The sequence below is a fragment of the Erpetoichthys calabaricus genome, chromosome 2 (genome assembly GCF_900747795.2).
Source record: "Erpetoichthys calabaricus chromosome 2, fErpCal1.3, whole genome shotgun sequence".
Classification (NCBI taxonomy): Eukaryota; Metazoa; Chordata; class Cladistia; order Polypteriformes; family Polypteridae; genus Erpetoichthys; species Erpetoichthys calabaricus.
In genome coordinates this window covers 90,090,966-90,116,811 of record NC_041395.2, presented here as the reverse complement: position 1 = coordinate 90,116,811, position 25,846 = coordinate 90,090,966, and the positions used below count along the sequence as shown (strand labels likewise).

Here is a 25,846-nt window from a genome sequence, read left to right as displayed (position 1 = left end):
GCTTAAGGGCACTGGTGACTATAATTACCTGCCCTCTCTACTTGTGCCTAGTTGCAGTCTGTCAGCTCACCAAAGCGGGGACATTTTGTGTTGGTATGGCCCATCTCCCCGCACTTGAAACAGTGGGAGAGGAGCATGTGCTTCTCCTTCAAGTCGACCAATGTTTCCGTCTGGAGACAGGTGGGCTCAGGAATAGTGACACGTCCTGCTGGAGACTTGTGGCAACAAATAGATCTTCCAAACACGTGACTTGCGAAGCTGCCTGGTGGAGGTCAAGGGCTGCTACGATGTGATCCATGGTCTGATATTCTTATCGTTGGATCAGCCTGGCAAGGCAAGGAATTCAGGGAGGGTGATTATGAGGATGTCACAGGCCACCAGTTTGAACATCTTTTTTTTTCCTCATTGACTTCTGCTCTTAGCCACGCCCGACTCTGCCCCATAATGCAAACACGAAGGCTTGCTAGACGCTCCAGTTCAAATTTCCTCTCCAGGCCCTTGCCTGCTGATCCAGACAGATACAATACCTCAGCAGCACCTTGGCTTTGAGTTGGTTGTAATCCACAGCAGCCCACACATCAAGGTCGTAATAAGCATGCTGAGCCAGGCCCCTCAAGAATGGCACCTGTAAGTGCATCCTCTCCATACACTCCCAGCGATGATGTGCATCAGTTCGTCAAACACTAGAAAATAATACTCAATATCGTCATCAGAATGGAGTGGCAACAATAACTGGGACAATCCCATTAGTTGCTTCCACTGGATAGAGACACACGTTACATATCTCTGCCTCGGCAAGCTGAGTCCCTTGTACCCCAACCTACACCTTGATTGCCTGAAGTTCCGTTACCATGGCCTGGATGAAGGGTGACAGATCCTATTACTCAGACATCTTTGCAACAAATCCTACTCACTACACCACTGTAAGAGATTAGGCACAATAAAGAGTTGGTACATCACCTGGTGACCCTACATAATTGGAATGCTACAGAAAAAAGAAAACATCTTTTCAGACATGAGTTCCAAACAGAATTAATCTCAAAATGGGTGAACTTCCAGTCACATGTCCTTTCGGCAGGAAGAGATGGGTCCAAGCTGATGGATACTGGAATTGACGTCAGAAATGTTACAGGTGTCTATCATGTGGTCTGCAGAAGGAAGAGAAAAGGCATTAGAACACAGTGCCAACCCCTGGAGCAGAGCCTTAAGTTTTACTCTATGTACATGTAGATAGATAGATAGACAGACAGACAGATAGATAGATAACGGGAAATTCACATACTCCAGCAGCAGCATACTGATAAAAACAATATTAAATTAAAGAGTGATAAAAATGCAGGTATAATAGACAGTGACTTTTTACAATGTTAACGTTTACCCCCCCGGGTGGAATTGAAGAGTCATATAGTGTGGGGGAGGAACGATCTCCTCAGTCTGTCAGTGGAGCAGGACAGTGACAGGAGTCTATCGCTGAAGCTGCTCCTCTGTCTGGAGATGATACTGTTCAGTGGAAGCAATGGATTCTCCATGATTGACAGGAGTCTGCTCAGCGCCCGTCGCTCTGCCACAGATGTCAAACTGTCCAGCTCCGTGCCTATAATAGAGCCTTGCCTTCCTCACCAGTCTGTCCAGGTGTGAGGCGTCCCTCTTCTTTATGCTGCCTCCCCAGCACACCACCACATAGAAGAGGGCGTTCTTGTGCATAACAAAGGTTAAATTTTGCCTTATATTGTGAGTAGTAGATGGGTCTAAAGGGAGTTTCTGACAAACTGGAGCTATTATAATGAAAACCTTGTAGCTGTTGGTGGAAATGTAGTAGATGATATGAGAAGGTTTCAGTACAGTGATATTAATTATTTCTATTTTTTCTGTTTCTTGTTGTTTTTTGGATGTTAATGGTCTCTTGATATTTTGCTTTGGATCTCTGTTTTTGGAATTTCAACTCTGTTTAAGATTTTGAATATTGTTTTAAGGATTTTAGCTACGTTTTGAATAACCAAAGAGCCCCAATCCAAATGTCAGAAACCCAAAAGCAATGAAAACAGGAATAAATTATTCTCTTATTTTTGCATTCTTTTTTTACCTTCCCTTTTTCCTGCATTCTTTTTGCACTAAGCAACTTTCCATACAAAAGAAGTTAAAATAAACTAATAAAGGTAAACACTTTATACTGTATAAACAGACACTAAACATAGTAATAAAATTATAAACAGTCATGAATAAATGCCATCCAGCAGCAATGTTGATTATTGTAAAACAGCATCCTTCAGAACAAGAATAGAAAGATCTTAGTGGGTTGAGATTATCCTTATATACTTACTTGATTTCATCCATTTGAGTGAAAAAAATGCTCTCTTCAAATGTGGGACTTGTCATGCTTCAACTTTGTTTTGGCAAGAAGGCTTCCCTCTTTCAGACCAAGTAAACTTCTTTCCTGATTGCTGCCAAGTGAATAATTATTGTGTGGGGTAATTTGTGAAATAAATATAATCCTCTAAAACCAAGACCTGAATCCCTCAGACTTAAGAAGAACTTCAATTCTCTTATTCTGTCAAGCTCTGAACTTCCTTGCATCTTACTACTCCTCAGAAAGCCAGCATCCTGAGGCAGGACGAGTTGGCAGCCCTAACCTACGGGTACTGTAAGAAAGCTACAGATCAAGTTCTTGAAATGTACTCCTAAGGTAGCCCAGCCAAACAGACAATATTAAGGACCCATGACAACTAACAAACAACAGTGAGAACCCAGCATATTTGCAAAAAGATCTTCAAGAATGAGAGGGGCTTGAAAATTCATCCATCTAGGATGAAGTATAAGGAGCAACTGCAAACAATACAATGCACAGATGTAAGATCTGGTGAGACAGAAGAGGAGCAGAGTCCAGTCTTACCTGACAGTACCCAGAGCCTTCAATTGGTGTAAGCAGTGAATCTGAACATCCAACACAGAACTGAGAGAATCAGGACTGAAGAGCCCGGAAAAGGTCAGACTTCATTAACAACCCTTGTGGTTTTACTTAGACAGAAGAGCAGGGAAAACTATCTTGTTCAAAATTGGAAAGAAACCAGAACCTCCAAAAGATAATCAGTAACTCTGCCAGTTATTAGAAAATCGAGAGCCATGTCTGCCCCGGACCCAAGGGCAGCTATCTATTATAAAGTCTACAAGCATTTTCCTTGGCTGCTGCGTTGGCTTTGAAAGATTTTCAGAGTCATCTGGAGGAAAGGAAAAGTTGTCAATCAATGTAAGTTTGCAAATGGCATAAAGATCCGAAAATAAGATAATTTCTTAAACATAAGTCAATTCAGATTAATATCTTTGTTCTATTTTGAAGGAAAGATCTTTTTCAACATTATGACCAAGCAGCTGTCTGAGTTCTTCCTGAATAACAACTATGTTAATACTTCTATTGAGAATGCTAACATCCCAAAAATGCCAGGCTGCCTAGAACATATAGGTATGGTTACTCAGTTGCTTTAGGAGGCCAGAGAGAAAATGGAAGACCTTGTGGTGCTGTGGCTGGACTTGGCTGATCCCTACGGCTAAAGCGCTATATAAATGTAATGAATTATTATTATTATTATTATTACGGCTCACTACCCAATATGGTCAGTCGGTCATTTTCAATTTTTCAGTCACTTAATTCCTTACATTTTAAACAGCACTATTATTAACTACTCAAAGTGCATTTTCATAGTGGGTGGGGAGGCACTTGAGCCACCACTAATGTTTAACATCCACCTGGATGTGGTGATGGCAGACATTTTTAATCCTGAACAGGGTCGCGGTGGGGTGCTGGAGCCTATCCCAGATAGCATAGGGTGCTAGGTAGGAACAAACCCTTGACAGGGCACCAGTCACATGGCTAACACACACATACACACACACACAAACTCAAACCATACACTTGGGCCAATCCATCTATCGTGCATGTCTTTGGACTATGGGAGAAAACCAGAGAGCCCAGAGGAAACCCATGTAGACACAGGGAGAACGTTCAAATTCCACTCAGGGAGGACCTGGAATGTGATCACTAGACTCTTTAATGTGAGGCAGCAACACTATCACTGCACAACCGAAAATACCCAAAAAGCATGTTGTTTCAACCAAGATACAAAATCTCATTTTGGATTATTATGAGATATGAGACAATTTCCACTTGAGGATTCTCTGTAGAATTAGTAACACTGGAATGGTGCAGGCTGGATGTGGGTATCATCAAAGGCTGCAAAATCTCAGTGATACTTTTTGCCTTGGCAATGAGCATTCTAGTAAAATCCACTGAGCAAGAGTGCCGAGGCCCAAAATCAAGTTTAGGAGAGCACAATCCATTTATATGTGCTTTCAAAAGCAAACCTGGCAGACACCTCCAAGTCAATGCCAGGATCTAATTAAATCCTGAAATGGCTAGAAAACCTAGGGTGGGCCAAAATGACCCTTAAAGCCACTAAATCAAGATATTTTATACTCAATAAAGGCAAGATGACATACTAGTTCCAGTTTCACATTGCAAACGCATCAACACCTACCATTTCCAAGATGCCAATTAAAAACTTGGAGAAATGGTTTGACAGTACAGACAGGGTTCCAAACAGCAACAACTGAGACAACTTCAATGCATGGCTACTGGATACAGACAAGACTGACATACACAGAAAGTTCAAGGCATAGGTTTACTAGCATGGGATCCAACCAAGAGTACTTTGATTTAGTATAAATTTCTAAACACCATAACTCTGTAGGAACAGCTACAAGTTAAGACTCCTCTTTAAGTCCATTGAGGAGGAGTTTAAAGTTGCATATAGTCAGGTGGTGCTGCAGTACCGAACATCCAGTGACCCAAAGCTCTCAGGGGCAAAGGTGGCAATCATGACAGAAAGTAGAAAGTGGAGGACAGTGGCTGCAGTAAAGTATGCAGAGCCAAAACTTCTCCATGGAATGCTGGTTGTAGTTGTGACCAGAAGAAGAGCTGGCCTGTGTAGCTTTGACAAAGCAATAGGAAAGGAGCAAAGTGATCTGATCCAGAGGGCGGTTGGAACAACTGTCAAGAAGCAAATAACCTGCAGAGCAGTCATGTTATAACAGTAGAGGGTCTGGACAAAATGGGAGCATAAGATGGAGAGAAAGATCATGTCGAACAACTTGTGGTGGGCAGAGCCACCACGTGTGAAATTCCTGATCCAGAAAGTTTACAATTTTCTCCTGAACCCATCCAATCTGCACTGCGGGGGCCTAGTAGAGAAAGCAGACTGCTCTCTCTACCCAAAGAAGGGAATGCAAGAGCACATTCTCAGCTTCTGCCTAAGAGCTATAGGTGGTGGCATGAACAGGTGCTCTGGACACAATCTGCAGTTCAATCAGTAGCAGCTGAAAAGAGACTCCTGGGAAGATCTGTTTTCTCAGATGGGGAGTGAGATCAACAACACCAGGAATACAGAGAATAGTGGGGTTGCCCCACACTGCCCCAGACAGGAAAATGAGGGCAGATATGAGAGAACAGTTAAAGTTGTCTTTGCATATCAATGAGACATTTCATTGGCCTGACACAATGCTCTGGTAAAATTCAACAAGGCACATTCCCATGGTCAAGCTCACAATAACATGGGATGAATATATGGAAGAGACCTCCAGAGGAAAAAGAAAGGTGTGAAGTCCTCACCAGCAACTATCATTCTAAAAGCTATAAAGCAAAGTGTTGGCCTGTGGAGATGGGGTGTCAGGGTTTTGTATGAAAGTCCCTCTGCAAGGCCTTTGTTGTTCTCTGCATTACTGGAGCAAGGAAGGGAAGAGCTATCAGCACCATAATGGAAACAACAATATATCTGGATGAAGAGAGCAGATCCATGGATATCCGCTAGTACGCATGCTAGGACATGATCAGTCTCATTTGTGTCATCTGGGAAAGGGTGTATGATGTTTTAAAGATCTGAAAAACCCAATGAACCAAATATTACTACTGATGATGCACCCTAGTGAAGCATCAAATGATATTTCAAGAATAACTCTTGTTTGTTTTCCTTTTTGTTCAACTATTTGCAGTTCTCCACTTAAACAGGCAAAGTAAAAGTAGGACAACAGCAAAACACAAAAGAACCCAACTAGTACAGGATAAGCTTGTTGTGAAACTGGGGAGCCGAAAGCACAGGTGCCAAAACATGTTCAAAGGTTGCTCACTAGAGGGGGAAAACACCATCAAAAACCCTGACTACAAACCCAATAGGGCTAAGACAAATCTTTATAAAAAATTTAAGGTTTATTTTCACAAAGACTATGCAAGCTCCATGCTCCGAAGAGCACAAAGGGATGCCTGAAGACGCAAGGCAAAACAACAAATAAGTCCCAAAACAGAATCCAAAAATCGTAGTTGAAAACAGACAATAGGTTTAAAAATCAATAAAAACAGTCCCTATACGAAATCCAGAGGCGTAGTCAAAAAACAGAGCACAGGTTACAAATTCAGAAAATCAAACAGTAATAAAAAGACAGAAACTCACAGTAGATCTCCACCCCCTAGTGTGTTCAAAGTGAACCGCCAGGAACTATGGAAGGCCCACCCATATAAAAAGGTGGAGGGCCATTCCTGATGGTGAATGGCAGCTGGCCCCACCCCTTGGTGGACCACCCACAAAACACAAGGGACATAACCTAGGACATTATTACTTACAAATGAACACCAAGAAAAATGTACTTAATAAATAAAAGAATCATTAATACAAATAAATGAAATAAAATTATACATGATACACCCAAGACATGACTTTGAAACCCAGCCAGGGATTTTTAATGAGCCAAAGACATTACCGAAAAAGTCAAACCAAACTGTAGTCAAGTTGAAAACACTAACCTAATACCAAAAACAAGTTTTACTAACAGGAACAATTTCTCACTAAAGATTCGCACACTAAAATGATATTTTTCCTTAATCATAGATGAACTGGAAGTGCATGCAATTGTCTTTATATAGTCACTATGGTGACATCACACGCTGTAGGTAGTATCATTATAGCAACTGCGGAAGCAATTGTTCTAAAATGAGAGTGTCCATAACAAAACAAAATGTCGTTATGAAATTCATGCTAAGATTTTTCAGCTTTTTCAAAACAAATTAAAAAAGAAAATAAATGTCAGAACCAACTTGTTTGGTTTAAAAAAAACTATACAGATGTCCAAACAATTCCACAGGAATGAAAGAAAAAACCTTATAACAATGTAATCATCCTATACTCTTAAATGGGCATTTCTTGATTGCCTCTGTTGCATTCAATATTTACTGCAATGATATTATTTGTGAATATTCTGGCAGTTAAGGTTTGACTTGTTACTATGGACTGTGAGAATGGTCAGTTTTATGAGTAACAAAAATGTGTATCAGTGGTTACATTGCTTCTGTGAACAAGGTTGCAGTAATGATGTTTAGAAATATAGTTTGGAAATGTGAATATGATATATATATACATAGATCAGCCACAACATTAAAACCCCTGACAGGTGAAGTGAATAACATTTATTATCTGATTACAATGGCACCTGTCAAAGTAAGGGATATACTGTATTAGGCATCATGTGAACAGCTAGTTCTTGAAGGTGATGTGTTGGAAGCTAGAAAAATGGGCAACTATGAGTAACTTTAACAAGGGCTGTCTCCAAAATGGCAGATCTTGTGGGGTTTTTCAGGTATGCAGTGGTTAGTACCTACCAAAACTGGTCCAAGGAAGGACCACTGCACTGGTGAACCAGTGAATGGGCCATGAGCATTTAAGGCTCAAGAATATGCATGGGGACTGAAGGCTAACCCATCTGGTCCACTCCCACAGAAAAGCTCCTGTAGCACAAATTGCTGAAAAACGTAATGCTGGCCATGAGAGAAAGGTGTGCGAATACACAGTACATCACAGCTTGCCTTGTAAGGAGCTGTGTAGCTGTAGACCGGTCAGAGTGCGCACAATGTCAATGTTCTGCTGGGAAACCTGGAGTCCTGGCATTAATGTGAATGTTACTTTGACACATACAGTGCCACCTACCTAAAGATTATTGTAGACCACGTACACCCCTTCATAGTAAAGGTATTTCCTGATAGCAGTAGCCTTTTTCAGCAGGATAATGCACCCTGCCACATTGCAAAAAATTTTCTGGAATGGTTTGAGGGACATGACAAAAAATTCAAGGTGTTGAATTGGCCTCCAAATTCCCCAGATCTCAATCTGATTGAGCATCTGTGGGATAAATACTGGAAAAACAAGTCTACTCCAAGATCTACTGCTAGTATCTTGGTGCCACATACTACAGTACAACTTCAGAGGTCTTGTGGAGTCAACGTCTCAATGGGTCAGAGCTGTTTTGGCAGTACGAGGGGACCCTACACAATATTAGGCAGGTGGTCTTAATGTTGTGGCTGATCATTGTATGTGTACTGTAGTAATTCAATGTTTGATGGGTTACTGTGGTGAAGATAACTTTATATTGTCTGATGGTTAAAGTTTCAATATATTGTTATAGCTTTTGAAAACAAGCATATTAGTAGAAAAACTGTTCTAAAAAAATAATATACTTTACCTGATTGTTTACATTTATATTGATGGACAGTAAAAACATTATAAAAATGAAGCGTACTTCTGAGAAACAAAGAGATATGCCAACATGTAAAGGAAAACTCTGCCCCCTTGCAATAAAATAAGATGACCATTTCAGAATTGGAAATATGTTTTGGTTTACTTTCACAACAAGTGAAAATATAGACTTTTAAAGAAATCATAGAATTCTTTCAACTTGTTATAAGCAATCAACATAAAAAAATAAAAAAGAAATCAAGCTAACTTGTATGAAGGGATTTTTTACTATGTAGTAACTGAACACTATTCTTTGAAAGAGCAAGCACATCCTACAGGATACAACACTGCTCTACACAGGTAACAATTCTATAAGAATATAGGTAGCAGGAATACAGTGCATGCAAAACTATACTGATGTAGTAATTGCTACAGGGAGATGTTGACAATAAGTAGAAGTAACTGGTAAAGAAGTTCCTAAATGTGGTGGCCATTCCCTTCTCAGACGGGGCAAATCATCTGGTTAGCTGGTGTTGTGGCGCAGCATGACACCCGGTCTTCAAAAGAAGGCACATGGAGTACCAGGAAGGCAGCAGAATCAGCCTGTATTGTGTGATGCATACACAGACTCAAATCAAATGAAATGAGCACCCAATGATGGACAAACCATATTTTTATTAATATTCTTATCTCCTAACAAATTTGTCCCTGTCACCTGACTCCCAATATTCCATGCCCTGCTATCCTGCCTCCAACTGGTATCACCAATATTTCCCAGTTCACTGGGTGTAGCATCTTTCCCTGCATCACATATGTTTGACAGGGCCTAACCCGCTTGTCTTGGTCCAGCGGTTGCCACCAATATTTACAACCTCAAGTTCACATTCCTTGTCTGGAAGAGAGAAATTTACTCTCCCCACCCTTCAGGGCACACCTGACCTTTAGCTTATAGTATATTGGTGGTTTCTAGCTTATCCAGATACATAAAAATAAACAGGCCTAAGCCTTTCCAGTTTAACCCTTACAGTGCTTGTGCTTAATAAAATATAATGCTTATTTCTTTATGTGCTCATGATTCATGTCTATGCTGTTTTTTTTGGTGGAATGTAATGTTTTTCAAAAATATTGCATTTTTTATATTATTTATAATAGTCTTTTGATATTTTATTTTACATCAGTGGTGGTTACCAATTCAGTTGTTTGTTTTTTAAATTTTGATGTTAATGACAAAGTGAATTTTAAGTGAGGAATAGTTTCTTAGTTGTATAAAATAATAAGTCTGCAAGGGGTAGTTAAACTATATAGATAAACATTTCATGTTGTTGGATGGTGACCTGTTTAGATACCAATACTATTATTTCAGTAAACCTGAAAAGTTTAACAATCAACAGACAAAGTGTTACGGGCCCCACTAGTGGGCCACAGCAACAGAAATGACGAAAGTAGCAAATCCCCAAGTGTACGCGGACTTCGTCTCCACCAGAGGATGAGCTATGTCAACCAGGTCTGGAACTGAACTCCACTGGCCCTCAATGGTGATGTGATCCAGGTCTTTGGCCCTGTGGAATAGGTAAAGTGGAGCAGCAATGAGAGCACACCGCTTTCAGTTTGTTGTCCAAGTTGCATCTGAGGGGCGGGCAAAAGTTCGTCCCTTTACTGCAACCCTGACGGAACCACTTCAGTGTGAAACACGGTCCTACCAATTACTGTTCATGCCACAGTTCGTTTTCATGGTCCAATCAACAACAGGGACCCTTTGTTTACCAAATAGTATTCACTTTTGGCGATTATTACATTAATAAGAAAAACTATTGTGGCCACTCTTTTTTTTTTTTGAGTGTGCCACAAAAGCATTCAAAGTTGATGTAATGTGAATTGTTATATGGAGCTATTGTATTTAATTAATTTATTTTTTTATATATAGCATGAAAAATTGGTTTCAAGGTAAGTGTGAATAATCATTACTTAACAGAACTGGGGTTGAGTGTTCTGAAAATGATGAATCTTAGACTTCAAAGATGTACATGTTACTTTTTTGTGAGTTTTCAGACACACAGACATCAACCAGACAGCCCAGAGGTTATTTGTGAATAGTTTGTGCATATGTTTATTTTAAATGATGATGAGTAATAATTTCTATTATGTATTTAAAAATGTATATCTCAAATATATACAGAACAATCTGAGTACAATGAAATGAAAGCAATGTGTTTTAACTTGAAACTGATTAACAAAACAAAATAATGTTAAAACAGTAATGATGATGACCAGACTATCTTCCATATGAGACTGATTTGCTCTATTTCCTCTAGTGTAAGAGCAGAAATTTTGATATTTCCAACCTTCATCCTTTCTTCTTGTCTACCCTAGGCAGGGGTGTGTTGTGTCCTCAAAACAATGGTGTGCAGCATTACACACACAAGTATGGTGCTTTTTATTTTCTTCTTCTTTGGTCCCTAGCTGGCGTTTGGTCTGGACCTGGTCCTAAGCCCGTACACTGCTGTGGGTGCCAATGGTTGTCGGATTTCATTTTGCAAGCGTTTCCATGCAAGGCGATCCATGGCGGCTGTTCTAGCCTCATCGAGGCTGTGTCGACGGTTTCTGATATCGTCTTCGACCTGCTTGAGCCATGTTTTCTTTGGTGCCGTTCTTTGGATTCTCCACTGGGTGGGTCGATCGCACCAGAGGAGTTTGTGTGGTAACCGGTTGCCTTCCATTCTGCAGACGTGACCAAACCACTGTAGTCGTCGTTGTTGAATTTGCTCCTCAATTGTTGGCTGTTGATCACCCTGGCGACGGATTTCCTCGTTTCGTATTCGGTCTCGGAGTGAAATTCGTAGGATTTGTCGCAGGCATCGCATTTGGAAGACCTCGAGTTTGTTGAGGTCTTGCTTGAGCAGTGTCCACGTCTCAGATCCATAGAGGAGAATTGGCAAAATCAGAGTTTTGAAGAGTCGAATTTTGGTCTTGTTGGAGATGTTGGTTTGCTTCCACAGGCACCACTTTAGGGAAGCAAATGCCGCGGTTGCTTGACCAATTCGACTGTGGACCTCTACTGTGGACGCCACTTTCTTCTCCTGGACCAGCGACCCAAGGTATTTGAATTTTTGGACCTGCTCGATCTGCACACCATCGAGTTGCACATTTGTCTGCGATCCGTCTGTTGTCAGCACTTTCGTCTTGTCTATGTTTATTTTCAATCCATATGGCTGGGCGATGTTGCAGAGGACGTCCGTGGCCTCTGCGTCGTCACCGGCCAGGATGCCACTATCGTCTGCGAACATGAGATCAGTCAGGAAGCCATCCTCACCATACTGGATTCCTTGTCTGCCTTCGAAGACCTTTCTCATGATGGCGTCGACTACGATGTTAAAAAGCAGTGGAGAAACAAAATCTCCCTGGCGGACTCCAGTTCGGATGGTAAAGTCATCGGATAATTCATTACGGATGCGTACTTGGCTGGAGGACCCAGCGTAGCTTTCCTGGAGGAGTTTGATGACTTTCTGAGACACAAGTTCGGTCTCCAGTGCTTTCCACAGTGCTGGCCAGTGGACACAGTCAAAGGCAGATCGAAAGTCAATGAAGACAATGACTGTTCTTTTCCCGCATCGGATTCTTTCCTCCATCAGTTGACGGAGGGTGAAGATCTGGTCACTGCAGCCGCGGTTTGGCCTGAATCCGGCTTGCTCCTCCCGACTGCTCTGTTCGCGGTGCCGCTGCAGCCTTAATTGTATGATCTTCATGAAGACCTTTCCGAAAATGGAGAGCAAGCTGATGCCTCGATAGTTCTTGCAGTCTCGATTGTCGCCTTTTTTGTGAATTGGCACGATGGTGGCCTTCTTCCATGGTTGTGGTATTAATTCAGTACGCCAGATGGTTCGGATGAGCAGGAGCAATCGGTGGAGTAATGGGTCCCCACCAGCCTTGATTGCTTCGGCCGTGACTTGGTCCTGTCCTGGTGCCCTGCCATTTTTCAGTGTTTGAACGGCAGTCCGGACCTCTTCCATAGTTGGCTCAGCATCAGACATTTGGACCTCTGGCGGGTCGATGCTTGGTGGTTCCAAAGGTGCGCCTTGTGGTGGGGTGTGATTGTGGAGCTCCTCAAAGAATTGTTTCCATCGTTGAAGGCGCTCTGTTGGTGATCGAACGAAGGTTCCATCGGCATTTTTGATGTTATCATTTGTTGACTTGGCCTTTCCACTCAGTCGTCGAAGAGTTCGGTAGAGCGTGTGGTACTCGTGTTTGGAGGCTGCCTGTTCCAGGTCGGCCGCCACTTGGTTCCAGTAGGCCTCTCGCTCTTTTTTCATCTGGCGACGGATTTCTCTGTTGAGCTGCCGATATCGTTCAAAATTGGACAGTTTGACTAGCTTTCGTTCGTTTACCATATCCAAGCATTCATCAGATATCCATGGCTGTGTTCGATGGCGAGTTTGTGGACACATTTCCTTGGCGCAGTCCATAATGGTGTTCAAAATTTGTCGTTCTTCGACGTTGACATCCTCTGATTGTGCCAATGCTGCAAAGCGATTGAATAGCTGGGGTTGGAATTTGGCCTTTCGGACAGGGTCTAGGAGACTTTTCCACTCCAGCTTAATTGGAGGACATGATTTGCATTTGGCCCGTTGCAGTCAAAGTTTGAGCTTGGCCTGTACAAGGTAATGGTCCGATCCACAGTCTGGACCGCGCATCGCTCGGACGTCCTTGAGCGACGATCGAAACCGAGAGTTGTCCAAAATGTAGTCCAAAACTGCAGAATCCTTGCCAGCTGGGTTTCGCCATGTGAGTTGGTGTTTCAAAGGATGCTGGAAGTGGCTGTTTCCCACAAGGAGGTCGTTGGCACTGGCGATGGATAGAAGACGCAATCCATTGTCATTAATATGTCCATGTCCAAATTGACCCATCGAGTTTTCCCATCCCGTTCGATCTGTGCCGATGTGCGCATTAAAATCACCAGCCAGGAGGATCACATCAGTCTGTGGGAGGGAATCCAGCGTTTGTTGTAGTTGATTGTAGAAATCATCTTTGACTGGATCCTGACAGTTCTCTGTTGGAGCGTAGACGGAGATAAATGTGGGTTTTGATAGTGCCTTTAATGGTGAGGACTGCTAGGCGGTCGGATATTGGTTGGAATGCGATCACATTCCTGGCTGCGTGACTGGTAACCATAAATCCGACACCTGCCTCTCTTTTGTCTCCACCTGAGTAGAAAAGTGTCATTTGATGGCCGGTGGTTGGACAACCATCATCCCTGATCCTGTGATTCGTAATTCCGATATCGCTGCGATGGTAATTTTGCAGGTTGTCAATTCCTTTGCGATGATTTCTTTTTGTCCGACGTGGTGACCAGTTTGGACGTTCCATGCGCCGATGCGAAGTTCTATTTTCGGCGTGCAGAGTTTAGGTCTTCGACCAGTAGCCCACTTCACACCAGTACCCTGGCTCCTCGACACTGGCGCATCGACTGCCCCGGATGCGGTAGCATGAATCGCAATACTTGAGTTTCGATTATCCATTGGTTTCGTACCTAGTTTCCCCGGTTTCCCGGTTCTGGCCACCTCGGCAGGACGACCACCTTCCTCCTTTTGCAGCCGGGCTTAGGACCGTCCTTGGCGGAGTTATGGTGCAGTAATTCTAAGATGAAATTCTGATGGGACTCGACAATTTTTCAAGACAGCAGAAGCACTTTTCCTACATAACTATGCCTATACCGCTATTATTTTCCACCACTCTGTGGGTTTGCTGATGTGCAAAGTTGCATTGGTCTTTGGCTGCCATCTGGGGGTTAATTACAGGTATCAATGGGTATGCACAAATTGTATAGTTACTGTCATGCAGTAGACGTTCACCACCAGACTTGCCTTCTAACACACTGCTGATATGGTGGAGATGATGGCATTTGTGGTTATTACCAGGCTACTTTGCTACATTATCCATTAAAATGCCTTGGCCAATTTCAAGTAACCTTTACATTTAATGTAGTGAATCATTTTGGCATGAGTTGTTGAGTAGGTGAGTAGGTTACTATACGATGGGATTATGGTTGGGTATTAATTAACCTAATGATGTAACTTTAATAATGTGAAAGTCTTGCATCGGGTGGCACGGTGGCGCAGTGGGTAGCGCTGCTGCCTTGCAGTTGGGAGACCTGGGGACCTGGGTTCGCTTCCCGGGTCCTCCCTGCGTGGAGTTTGCATGTTCTCCCCATGTCTGCGTGGGTTTCCTCCGGGCGCTCCAGTTTCCTCCCACAGTCCAAAGACATGCAGGTTAGGTGGATTGGCGATTCTAAATTGGCCCTAGTGTGTGCTTGGTGTGTTTGTGTGTGTCCTGCAGTGGGTTGGCACCCTGCCTGGGATTGGTTCCTGCCTTGTGCCCTGTGTTGGCTGGGACTGGCTCCCGTGACCCTGTGTTTGGATTCAGCAGGTTGGAAAATGGATGGATGGAAGTCTTGCATCTGTTAAGAGACAGTCAGACACAAAATTCAAATTATATTTTTTGAGTAGTTTTTTTTTATTGCAATCATTTTGTCTATTTTCAAAAGCAACCACCTCTGATTCCTGTCTTTCCTTTTCTAACTTCCCTGTTTATTCCACCATTTGCAATATAGAAGAAAAGCTAGCCGAAACCTTATAACACAGATTATTCAAAATCTTTAAATAACCTAAAAACTTATAATCAGCTCAATTTATTTTTAGCAGTAAAAATTGTTTCAATTAATTTAGCAATTTATCTATAAGATATAATCCTGTAAATGCATTAATGCATTTCATAATGAAAAATACATCAACAAGCCAAATATACTGTACTTAAACTTAATTATTGCAAAGTTCCAGGGAATTGTTCTCATCCAGTAATTTGTGTTTCATGCTTATCTTTTATTAGGTGTTTAAGTTCTATAAATATCTATATCCATTGTTATTTATCTTAACTTTTCTGCACTTTTGTTTCTCTCATATCCTTTTCCATATTTGTGAAAGGCTTTGCGCATAGGAAAGGCACTATATAAATAAAACATATCATGATGTGAATTAAATGTGCTCTTTCTGGAAACCACTGGCTGTGAAAAGATTAGTACAAGATTTAGCCAGTTTCAGAAGCACTCAACAATTAACGAATGGCTTGGGGAGAATAGAGTATGGAGTATTTAATGTGCTTCTTTAGTTAAGAGTGGGTTTTGGGAAACAGTTATAAATTAATGATCCCACTTAAGATGGAGTTACAAGTTTTTAAAATTACAATGGTTTTAAGAAACTAACATCAGAACAGTTCTGGGACCTCATGTATAACAGCATGCGTAGAATTCACACTAAAACATGACGTACAGAAAAATGTAGATGCATTAAACTGTGTGCATGCACTTTCCCTTTATAATTCCCAATGAATGTGAAATTTAACACACATGCACGTGCCTACAGCCACACCCTGATTTAATTTTGCATATTTGAATATGGACCCAGAGATATCCAATGACCTAGCCGGAGGATCAGCTTTGAACAACTGCTCAAAGTAGCCAGCCCAGCGGGTCACAACTGCAGTGTCATCCGTAAAGACCGTTCCATCAGCTGCCCTGACTGCGACTCTCCGAGGAACAGATTCAGATGTGCATAATGCTTTGATTCCTTTGTAAGCAGGACATGGCTAGACCACAGATGGTGTGTCACTTGCTCATAGATTCCTCTAACAAACGCCTCTTTATCTGCTCCTCAGAACCCTCGCGGCTGTCCTTCTCAGTTCCTGGTACAGACCATAGTTGCCATTAAGACGTGCACTGCGACTCCTCTCAATGGTCCTTGAGTTTGATCCTACAATTAGCTGTGAACCACCCAATCTCACTGAGATTGCACAGGTGGTGAACCTGCTGAGGGGAGGGGAAAAGGCTACAGGGATCTGTGGTGTCCGGGGTGAACAGCTGGTGGTAAGGCTGTCCTCCTGGCATTGCAAGCAATCTTTGCTTACATTTGGGAGACTGGCATCATCCCAACTGACTGGAAAACAGGACTTGTCATCCCTATCTGGAAAGGGAAGGGTGATCGCCTGGATTGCAGCAACTACAGGGGGATAACACTGCTCTCTGTGCCGGGTCGCCCTCAATAGGATCAAGGATCACTTTCTCACCTACCAGCGACCAGAACAGTCTGGTTTTACGCCTAAGAAGTCTACCATTGACCGCATCCTGGCACTGAGGGTTCTCATAGAGCGCAAACGCGAATATCGGCAGAGTTTCTTTGCAGCCTTTGTCAATTTTTGCAAAGCATTCAACTCAGTTGATTGAACTACCCTGTGGGACATCCTGAGGGTTCGCAGGATCCCCTCGAGGTTGCTGGATATCATGGCTGGCCTGTACACTGGTACTGTGAGTGCTGTGCAGAGTTAGGCAGGACCTCTGCGTTTTTCCCAGTTGATTCTGGGGTTCGTCAGGGGTGTGTCCTTGCCCCTACTCTGTTCAATGCTTGTATGGACTGGGTGTTGGGCAAGGTCGTGGGGTCCAGCGGCTGTGGGTCATCTGTTGGTGAAGAAAGATTCATGGATCTTGACTTTGCTGACGATGCTGTGATCTTCGCGGAGTCAATGGAGGCTCTGATCGGGGCGCTCAAGAGACTGAGTGAGGAATCTGAGTGTCTGGGCTTGTGAGTGTCCTGGATAAAAACCAAGATCCAGGCCTTTAATGACCTCTTGGGCACAGCTGTCAGCAGTGTGTCTGTTTGCGGAGAGAGTGTTAACCTTGTTGAGAGATTTACTTACCTTGGCAATGACATTCATGTCTCTGGTGACTCTTCCTGTGAAGTCAGTAGATGGATTGGGAGAGCATGGGGGGTCATGAGGTCACTGGAAAGGGGTGTGTGGCACTCCCGATATCTATGCAAAAGGACGAAGGGCCAAGTCTTTAGAGTCCTGGTGTTTCCTGTCTTACTATATGGTCGTGAGACATGGACGAAGAGACTTGAGACGAAGACTGGACTCCTTTGGTACTGTCTCTCTGGAAAATCCTTGGCTACTATTGGTTCATAAGATCCTCATTGTTGGGGACCCAAGTGGCTGGACCAGGCCAAGGGGTTGCCCACATAACACTTGGCTGTGGCAGATATAGGGTAATTTCCGGAGGGTAGGACTGGACCGCGTGTCTGCCTGGGGGGTTGCCAACCGGGATCCCGAGCTGTTTCGACATGTAGTGGGTGCGGCAACGCACTGTACCAGTGCATTCTCCCCAACTTGACTTGACTTGAATATGCAAATTGATATAAATAGCCACTTCTGTTCAGTAGTTTGTTAAAAGACAATAGCAGAAGCGTGTGGAAAAAAAGAAGAATTTCAGCAAATGTGAAGTGGAGACAAGGGAAAACCTACCATTTGTTGGCTTAAGCAGTGGCATAAGCATCAAAAGGAAGTTGATTGAGTGATATAGCATGGCGGAGACACTTGAAAGTTCAAGTCAGAAAGTAGCGCAGTGCCCGAAATAAAAATATGGTCAGATATCAAAGTCGATATGAAAAGGAGAGTTGCAGTCCATTGTCTGTTTAATCTGTTTTGGATAATATTACAAACAATGACTCCGTGCCAAGTACACAAATCCACGTGGTGATTGGGCTGCTGGCTGCACACACACCTCTGCCTCGGAAACCACTGGGCAACCATCTGGCTGTCTGCTGACGGACGCTGTTCTAGAGTCACAAAATAAACTAGTGGATGCTGTAATAGATGTGGCCAATGAATTAAGGAATATAAGGGCTGTACTATGTGGTTTTGACCACAAATTAAATGAACTGGTTAAAAAAATAAATGTTGCATCTGATTACGTGTTTTTCTATTCTGCTAATTACATTCAAACAAAGTTGTAGTGCTGTTGGATTTAGCCATTCATTTGGTGCATTTATGCAGCACGCTTACATGCTTTCTGTTGATGATAGAGCAGCACATTAATAGAATGGAAATGCTTTCTATTTACATAAGCAAATTCATTCTCTGAAGGCACCTTTATAGTGTAGTTTCTGAGCCAATTGCCACAACGGATAGATTCTCTGCTTTTTACATGGTTCTTTGAAGTGACTCGCAATCTTTAAAAGGACTGCTTGCCTTTTGCTGCACTATTTGGAAAAAAGCACCCGAGACTGTGCGGAATTGCTGTTTTTATAGGTGCTCCTGATATAGATGATGTAATGCCAGCTCATTCTTTTGGTGATGTAACCTTTTTTGCCTGGCTGATGTATCTTGTCCGGCGCAGTTGCATTACATTTGGAAAACCAGATGTTGCTGCGAATTGTGCTTTGATGTTTCCCAGTTCAACCAGAGTGTAAGGAAATCTTATCTATCTGGATAACAAGCAGAGAATACCATCCTATACAGCTGGCATGATGCAATTCAGTGATGATTGTGAAACACCCGATTGGTCAGCAGGTTCACACTGAAAAGCTCCTGAGAGTATACAGAACTTGCAAATGAGCAGGTAGAGCACAATTCCTTAAAGTCTGCCTTTGTAAAGCTGGCACCAATTCAGCACACAGCTCCAAGAGAGTACTTCTTAGAAATCAAAATCGACTTAGAAGCCAGTCATAATCATCTATAAATATGCATTCTCTTCTAATTCTTCCATTTGCAATGTCTTGTAACAACACTAAAGCAGCTATAGTATTTGGAATAGTTTAGTTATTCCATGCACCATTATATTGTTAAATAATGATTACAATCAAGTGAATTCAATTTGTAAATGATATGCATTTAATTTTGGTGTACAGTGATCCCTCGCTATATCGCGCTTCACCTTTCGCAGCTTCACTCTATCGCGGATTTTATATGTAAGCATATTTAAATATATATCGCGGATTTTTTGCTGGTTCGCGGATTTCTGAGGACAATGGGTCTTTTAATTTCTGGTACATGCTTCCTCAGTTGGTTTGCCCAGTTGATTTCATACAAGGGACACTATTGGCTGATGACTGAGAAGCTACCCAACTTACTTTTCTTTCTCTCTCTCTTGCGCTGACTATCTGTGATCCTGACGTAGGGGGTGTGAGCAGGGGGGCTGTTCGCACACCTAGACGATACGGACGCTCGTCTAAAAATGCTGAAAGATTATCTTCACGTTGCTACCTTCTGTGTGCAGCTTTTAAGCATGCTGCACGGTGCTTCGCATACTTAAAAGCTCAAAGGGCACGTATTGATTTTTGACTTTGTTTTTCTCTCTCTCTCTCTCTCTCCCTGCTCCTGACGGAGGGGGTGTGAGCTGCCGCCTTCAACAGCTTTGTACCGGCGGTGCTTCGCATACTTAAAAACAAACAGCCTTATTGATTTGTTTGCTTTCCTCTCTGTTTCCTTTGAAGAGGAAGATATGTTTGCATTCTTTTAATTGTGAGACAGAACTGTCATCTCTGTCTTGTCATGGAGCACAGTTTAAACTTTTGAAAAAGAGTCAAATGTTTGTTTGCAGTGTTTGAATAATGTTCCTGTCTCTCTACAACCTCCTGTGTTTCTGCGAAAATCTCTGACCCAAGCATGACAATATAAAAATAACCATATAAACATATGGTTTCTACTTTGCGGGTGGCTCTGGAACGCAACCCCCGCGATGGAGGAGGGAGTACTGTATTTCATAAATCCTGCTTCATGAATGCAAATGTGTGCGAATTTGAAAAAGTAGGGAAACAACACAAACAGTAACACTGCTTTGATGCTGGGTGCTACCAGTGTGCAAAACCAAGCAGAAAACTGCATATGTATGGTGTGAGGCTGCTGTGAAAATATTTGTGGCTTTACGCAAAGTTCAGTTTTCATATATCTCAAAGTGTGCATGGAAATGGGCGCATGCAACATTTTTATGTGTATGCACCGTTTGTGCATGAGGCCCCTGGGGAAAACAGAGAGTTCCAATTTAAATTTTTTCTGTAGCATAACTGATATTATATTAATTATTATATTAAACCATGTAAATATTTATATAAGCACAATCTTAAACTTTGACATTTTCAATAATTATTTTAAATTAATTAACATAAAGGAACCAAATATCTAATAACTTTCAAAGAAATATTTAAATAAATACATTTTATTTTAATGGTATTTTGAAAGACAAGTTAAGAAGTATAAAAAAGATTTTAAAAAATGTGTTTATTTATTTATGAAAGTCTACATTGGCAAACCTTACTTATTTAAATTGTTTTTGTTTCTTTCAGTGTTCTTTCATCGTTCATTTCTTGTTATGCGTTGTGTGGAAAAATTCAATTTTAAGAACGTTGGTGAGTTTTTTGATGTTGTTTTGATCTGTTTTATTACTGTTAAAAATAATTCTAAAGTAAAATAGTGATGGAGATGCTTATGACCATAAATTAAGCAGTTATTTGACAAAAAATAAAAATATTTTGAAAAGCAATTATTGTCCATGACTGAAAAACCTTTAAGCGGTCTTAGTTCTAGAAAAGGCTGCACCCAGTTGTTACCTGATACTGAAGTCTGGATGCAGCTTTAACTTGAGTGACTCAATAATGTAAAACATTGGTTTTCAAGTTCAGTCCATTGGCCTTCCAATGGCTACAGATTTCAGATTTTAATTGATCTTATTGTTTACTTATCTGGCCTACAGTCATGGCCAAAAGTTTTGAGAAAGACACAAGTGTTGTTTTTCACAAATTTTGCTGCTTCAGTGTTTTAGATCTTTTTGTCAGATGTTTCTACGGTATACTGAAGCATAATTACAAGCATTTCATAAGTTTCAAAGGGTTTTATTGACAGTTACATCATGCTTATGCAAAGAGTCAATATTTGTTCGCCCTTCTTTTTCAAGACAACTGCAATTCGCCCTGGCATGCTGTCAATAAACTTCTGGGCCAATCCTGACTGATGGCAACCCATTTTTGCATAATCAATGCTTGGAGTTTGTCAGAGTTTGTTGTTTTTCTGTTTTTCCACCCAACTCTGGATGATTGACCACAAGTTCTCATTGGGATTAAGCTCTGGGAAGCTCAGTTTCCTGGCCTTGGACCCAAAATTTCAATGTTTTGTTCCCCGAGTTCCAATATAAATTTCTTCTGTAGCATAATCAAGTCATACTAATTAAAGAATTGAAATAGAATTGGAAAACTAAATATTATTATATTAAACCCTATAAATATTTGTATAAGCACCATCTTAAACATTGAAATGTTCAATAATTGTTTTAAATTAATTAACATAAAGGAACCAAATATCTAATAACTTTCAAAGAAATATTAAAATAAATACATTTTATTTTTAATGGCATTTTTAAAGACAAGTAAAGAAGTTTAGAAAATATTTTTAAAAATGTGTTTATTTATTTATTAAAATGTCTCTATTGGCAAGCCCTACTTATTTAAATTGTTTTTTTTTCTTTCAGTGCTTCTTCATTATGTACTTCTTTTAATGTACACAAATTTTATATCAAATCGCAGCGGCATTTTATTCATTGGTGAGTTTTTTGATGTTGTTTTAGTCTGTTTTTTTATTGTTAAAAACAATTCTAAAGTAAAAATAGTGATGGGAATGCTTTTGACTATAAATCAAGTGGTTATTTGACAAAAAAGAAAAATATTTTGAAAAGCTATAAGAGGTCAGTTGGCAATTGTCGATTGTTTACTTATCTGGCCTACAGTTGTGGCCAAAAGTTTTGAGAATGACACAAGTGTTGCTTTTTTTGTATTATGTGAAGTTACATCAAATGGAACATGTTCAGGTGGGAAAAGAATTGGCATTGAGACAGAAAAGTAAGAAAATGGGATTAAATATCATTGTTCTTGAGGTGACAAATCATCATAACTAACAAAGCAATGCCAAACAATCTCTTACAGTTGACCCAGTATAATGTCATGGATTTAAAATTTTGGATTTTATATTGTATTTTCTTTTCTTTTTGCCCAACAAAAATGAATTTAATCTTATAAGGATAGTTAACGAATTGTATTATATTAAAACAAAATATTTTGCTCAAATGGACAGGATAAACTTAACACTTAAGGAGGTGGGATATCAAAGCATCCTGTTTTCCTGAATTGTTCCATTATCAATCACAGTAGCATCTGTTTAAATGGAGCAGAAATCCAGGAGATGCCTCAAGCTGTTTTGATGATTTTATTACCTGTGAAAAGATGGGCAGCTAGGCCTAAATTGGCTTACAGCTTGGGAAAGGAAGACATTCCAATGCATCAAAACACTATCTGATTACTTTACAACCTTGAAACAGAAAGAAATTCTTAAAACTATGAATTACTAAATTGGTTTACAGCTTAGAAAATGAAGACATGCTGATTCCTCAGGCTGTATGGATTACGTTACAAACTGCGAACAAATGGGCACCTGGAACAAAAAATTGCCAAATTGATGTGCAGCCACGGAAAAAAAGACACGCCATGTGGAATCTTATGATAAATATGCCTTATAATAAAAATTGCCATATGATCCGAACTGCAAGGTTTTACTGGCTAAGGACAAAGAGCTCTGTCCAATAATGAACAGTGCATTAAAGTAAGACATTTGATGGTTGATAAATGGCATATAGCCAAGGATGTTGAGCCTTTGTATGTTTGAATATATTCTTGAAGACCAAAGATAATATTTAGGTCTGAGATATATTGCACGTTGTTTGTGCCTATGATAAGTAAGTCTCTTGGAGTACTAGGGAATGATGGACATTTGTTATTCGTACGGCACTTAAAGCACTAGAGAATAACAGGCTGTGTATATGTTACCGGCAATGTATGAAATGCAGGCATTGCATAGAATGCCTAGGCAATATATTGAATGCTGAAAATTGGTCGTCAAAGTATGAAACGATTAACATTCAACACATTTCCTAGGAATTCTATGCAATGCCAAAAGACAAACCGGCAAAGTATAAAATACTCCCGCTAATGACATTTTGTAATATCACGTGACTTCCGACGCTCGCCTCAGACGGAGAATTCCCCATTTGCATTTCAGTGCAATTTAAAATATTTTTTTTCCTTCCTTATTGCAACAAGTAGGTTCATATTTTATTTTCTCTTGTTTTCCTCAATAAGAAAGTCCTATACTTTATTTTGTATTTCTTTCTTTTTCATATACGTCTTTTCAATAAAAGCCTTTTCATGACTCTCTTTTAATACTTTAATAATAATAATAATAATAATAATTCATTACATTTATATAGCGTTTTTCTCAGTACTCAAAGTGCTATCCACACAGGGTGGAACCGGGAAGCGAACCCACAATATTCCACAGTCTCCTTACTGCAAAGCAGCAGCACTACCAATGAGTTTGCCTAAATAGCATTCATCATTCTGTATAATGCCTAGGTATTACATATAATAGGGAAAGTATATATAATATTAAAATAATTCGGATATTTCATACTTTGCCCAAAAATACCAGGCATTCTATGTATTGCCTAGGCATTCTATACAATCCCTGCATTTCATACATTGCCGGTAACGTATACATCATTCATACGGTTCTTTTGTGGTTAGGGTCTGTATGCATGTGTATATCTATATGTGTATGTGTGTTAATCTTAAAGATCTGGCAGTAAACCAACCTGGTAACGAACCTAGTAAAATCACATATCCCTAGAGAATGGATGGTAGTCAGAGAGGAATAACATGAAAATACATTTATTGTTTTGGTAGAGTTATATTTTACTCTATTTTCCTCTTTTGTATTCTTTATTGTGTAGCCTTTGTCAGAATGCCTCAAATCCCATAGACTTACCACAGTTTATAAGGTATTGTACTTTATAAATTCTCCCTATCTTCCCTGCTACATCTATAACCTCAGGTAATTACATAGAGTAAAAGCCAAGCAGGAGTTAAGTTACAACTTTAAATAATGTATTATTGATAATATTCATTAAATAATAACAATAAGCAAAGTACAAGTGAATATTGGCAACCGTACAAACTGATAAATGCTGATGTGTAGTTTCAGGTGGCACACAGCCTTGTAGTTACTTAAATGTCTCTAGTTAAGTCATCATTTCTAGCTTTCAATATGGCTGCTAAGCTGTGCTCTTCAGTGTGTTGTCCTTTTCATGGTAATGGTGTGACAGAGAGAGAGAGTGAAGGGTAAAGTGACCGAATTTATATACTCTTTGTCCAAATCCTAAAGCCAATAGGGCGTTGTGGTACAAAAAGGCTTCTGATTCAAAGCTATTCCCAAACATCCTTACTTTAGACCAATGGAATTCTGGTGCAACACATCCCGTGACTCCGTGAAAAACCCGAACTACAAAGAGGACTATTTCATTTATGTTAGGTAGAATGCCCAGAGGGGACTGGGTGGTCTCGTGGCCTGGAACCCCTACAGATTTTATTTTTTTCTCCAGCCTTCTGGAGTTTTTTTTGTTTTTTTCTGTCCACCCTGGCCATCGGACCTTACTCCTTTCTATGTTAACTAATGTTGTCTTATTTTAATTTCTTATTTTGTCTTTTATTTTTCTTCTCTTCATTATGTAAAGCACTTTGAGCTACTTTTTGTATGAAAATGTGCTATATAAATAAATGTTGTTGTTGTTGTGTTGTTTTGGCCTCCATGCAGGGGGTTGGTTGAGAGAGATTATGTACTGTGGAAAATCACTTGCCAAACTGGTTTAAGGCACTTCCCCCAACCCTGCCATAAAATTTCTAGCCCTAAGTTAGTCCTTCATGGTAGGGCGGGGTGGGGGTTTGGTTAGACATGAAAGTATTGCTTCTCTCATCAACGAAAAAAACACAAATATTACATTTGCTTTGTCTGATTTACAAATAAAGGCATACAAAATATTTATCAACTTATATACAAAATTTCATGCCACAACTCCTGTCTTGGAAGTCCAATAATATTAAAGATACTGGAAAAAAATGAATACGTGTGCTGATTAAATATGGAAAGCCAGTCCAGACCCAGCTGGAGTAGTTAAGCATTGAAGAAGCCCAAATGTAAGAAAAATCTAAGTAAGTATCAATACCATATACACCTTGGCTGTGTTCTAGTTCATTTGAGACTAGAATATGTGAAAGATCTGTCCCGCTGTGGCTATGTGAGAAAGTACTCTGTATGAGGTTGTAGGCAGAGGTTTACTAGTGAAATTCAGGGACCTGAGTATGATGTCTGGGTTGCAGTTATCTTCTTCTGAGCATACGAAATTCCCCTGTAGACCTGGCAGGATCAGGGTGAATAAGATGAGGAGTCCTCGTTTGGTGCAGGTGTGAGTCGACAGTGGGAAGATAAGAAGCACTTCCAAAGCACCATTTGAGCATGGGGCCAAGGTGTTCTTTCATTGGTGCACGTTAATTTAGAAAAAGTCTCCTGGATGGAATAAGTGAGCAGGTTCAGTAGAAACAGGTGGC

General features: G+C 40.7%; 1 protein-coding gene across 2 annotated transcripts in view; it reads left to right on the top strand.

Moving 5' to 3' along the window:
• LOC114645293 (uncharacterized) overlaps window positions 1–22,083 on the top strand; it is a 180,093-nt gene extending 158,010 nt beyond the window's left edge. For both annotated transcript variants that reach the window (XM_051922972.1, XM_051922971.1), the window contains exons 9-10: window positions 20,708–20,770; window positions 21,886–22,083. In XM_051922972.1, coding sequence (XP_051778932.1) covers window positions 20,708–20,770; window positions 21,886–22,064 — 242 coding nt within the window. In that variant the 3' untranslated portion in view covers window positions 22,065–22,083. The remainder of the gene's footprint in view (window positions 1–20,707; window positions 20,771–21,885) is intronic.
• Window positions 22,084–25,846: the final 3,763 nt, after the last annotated feature.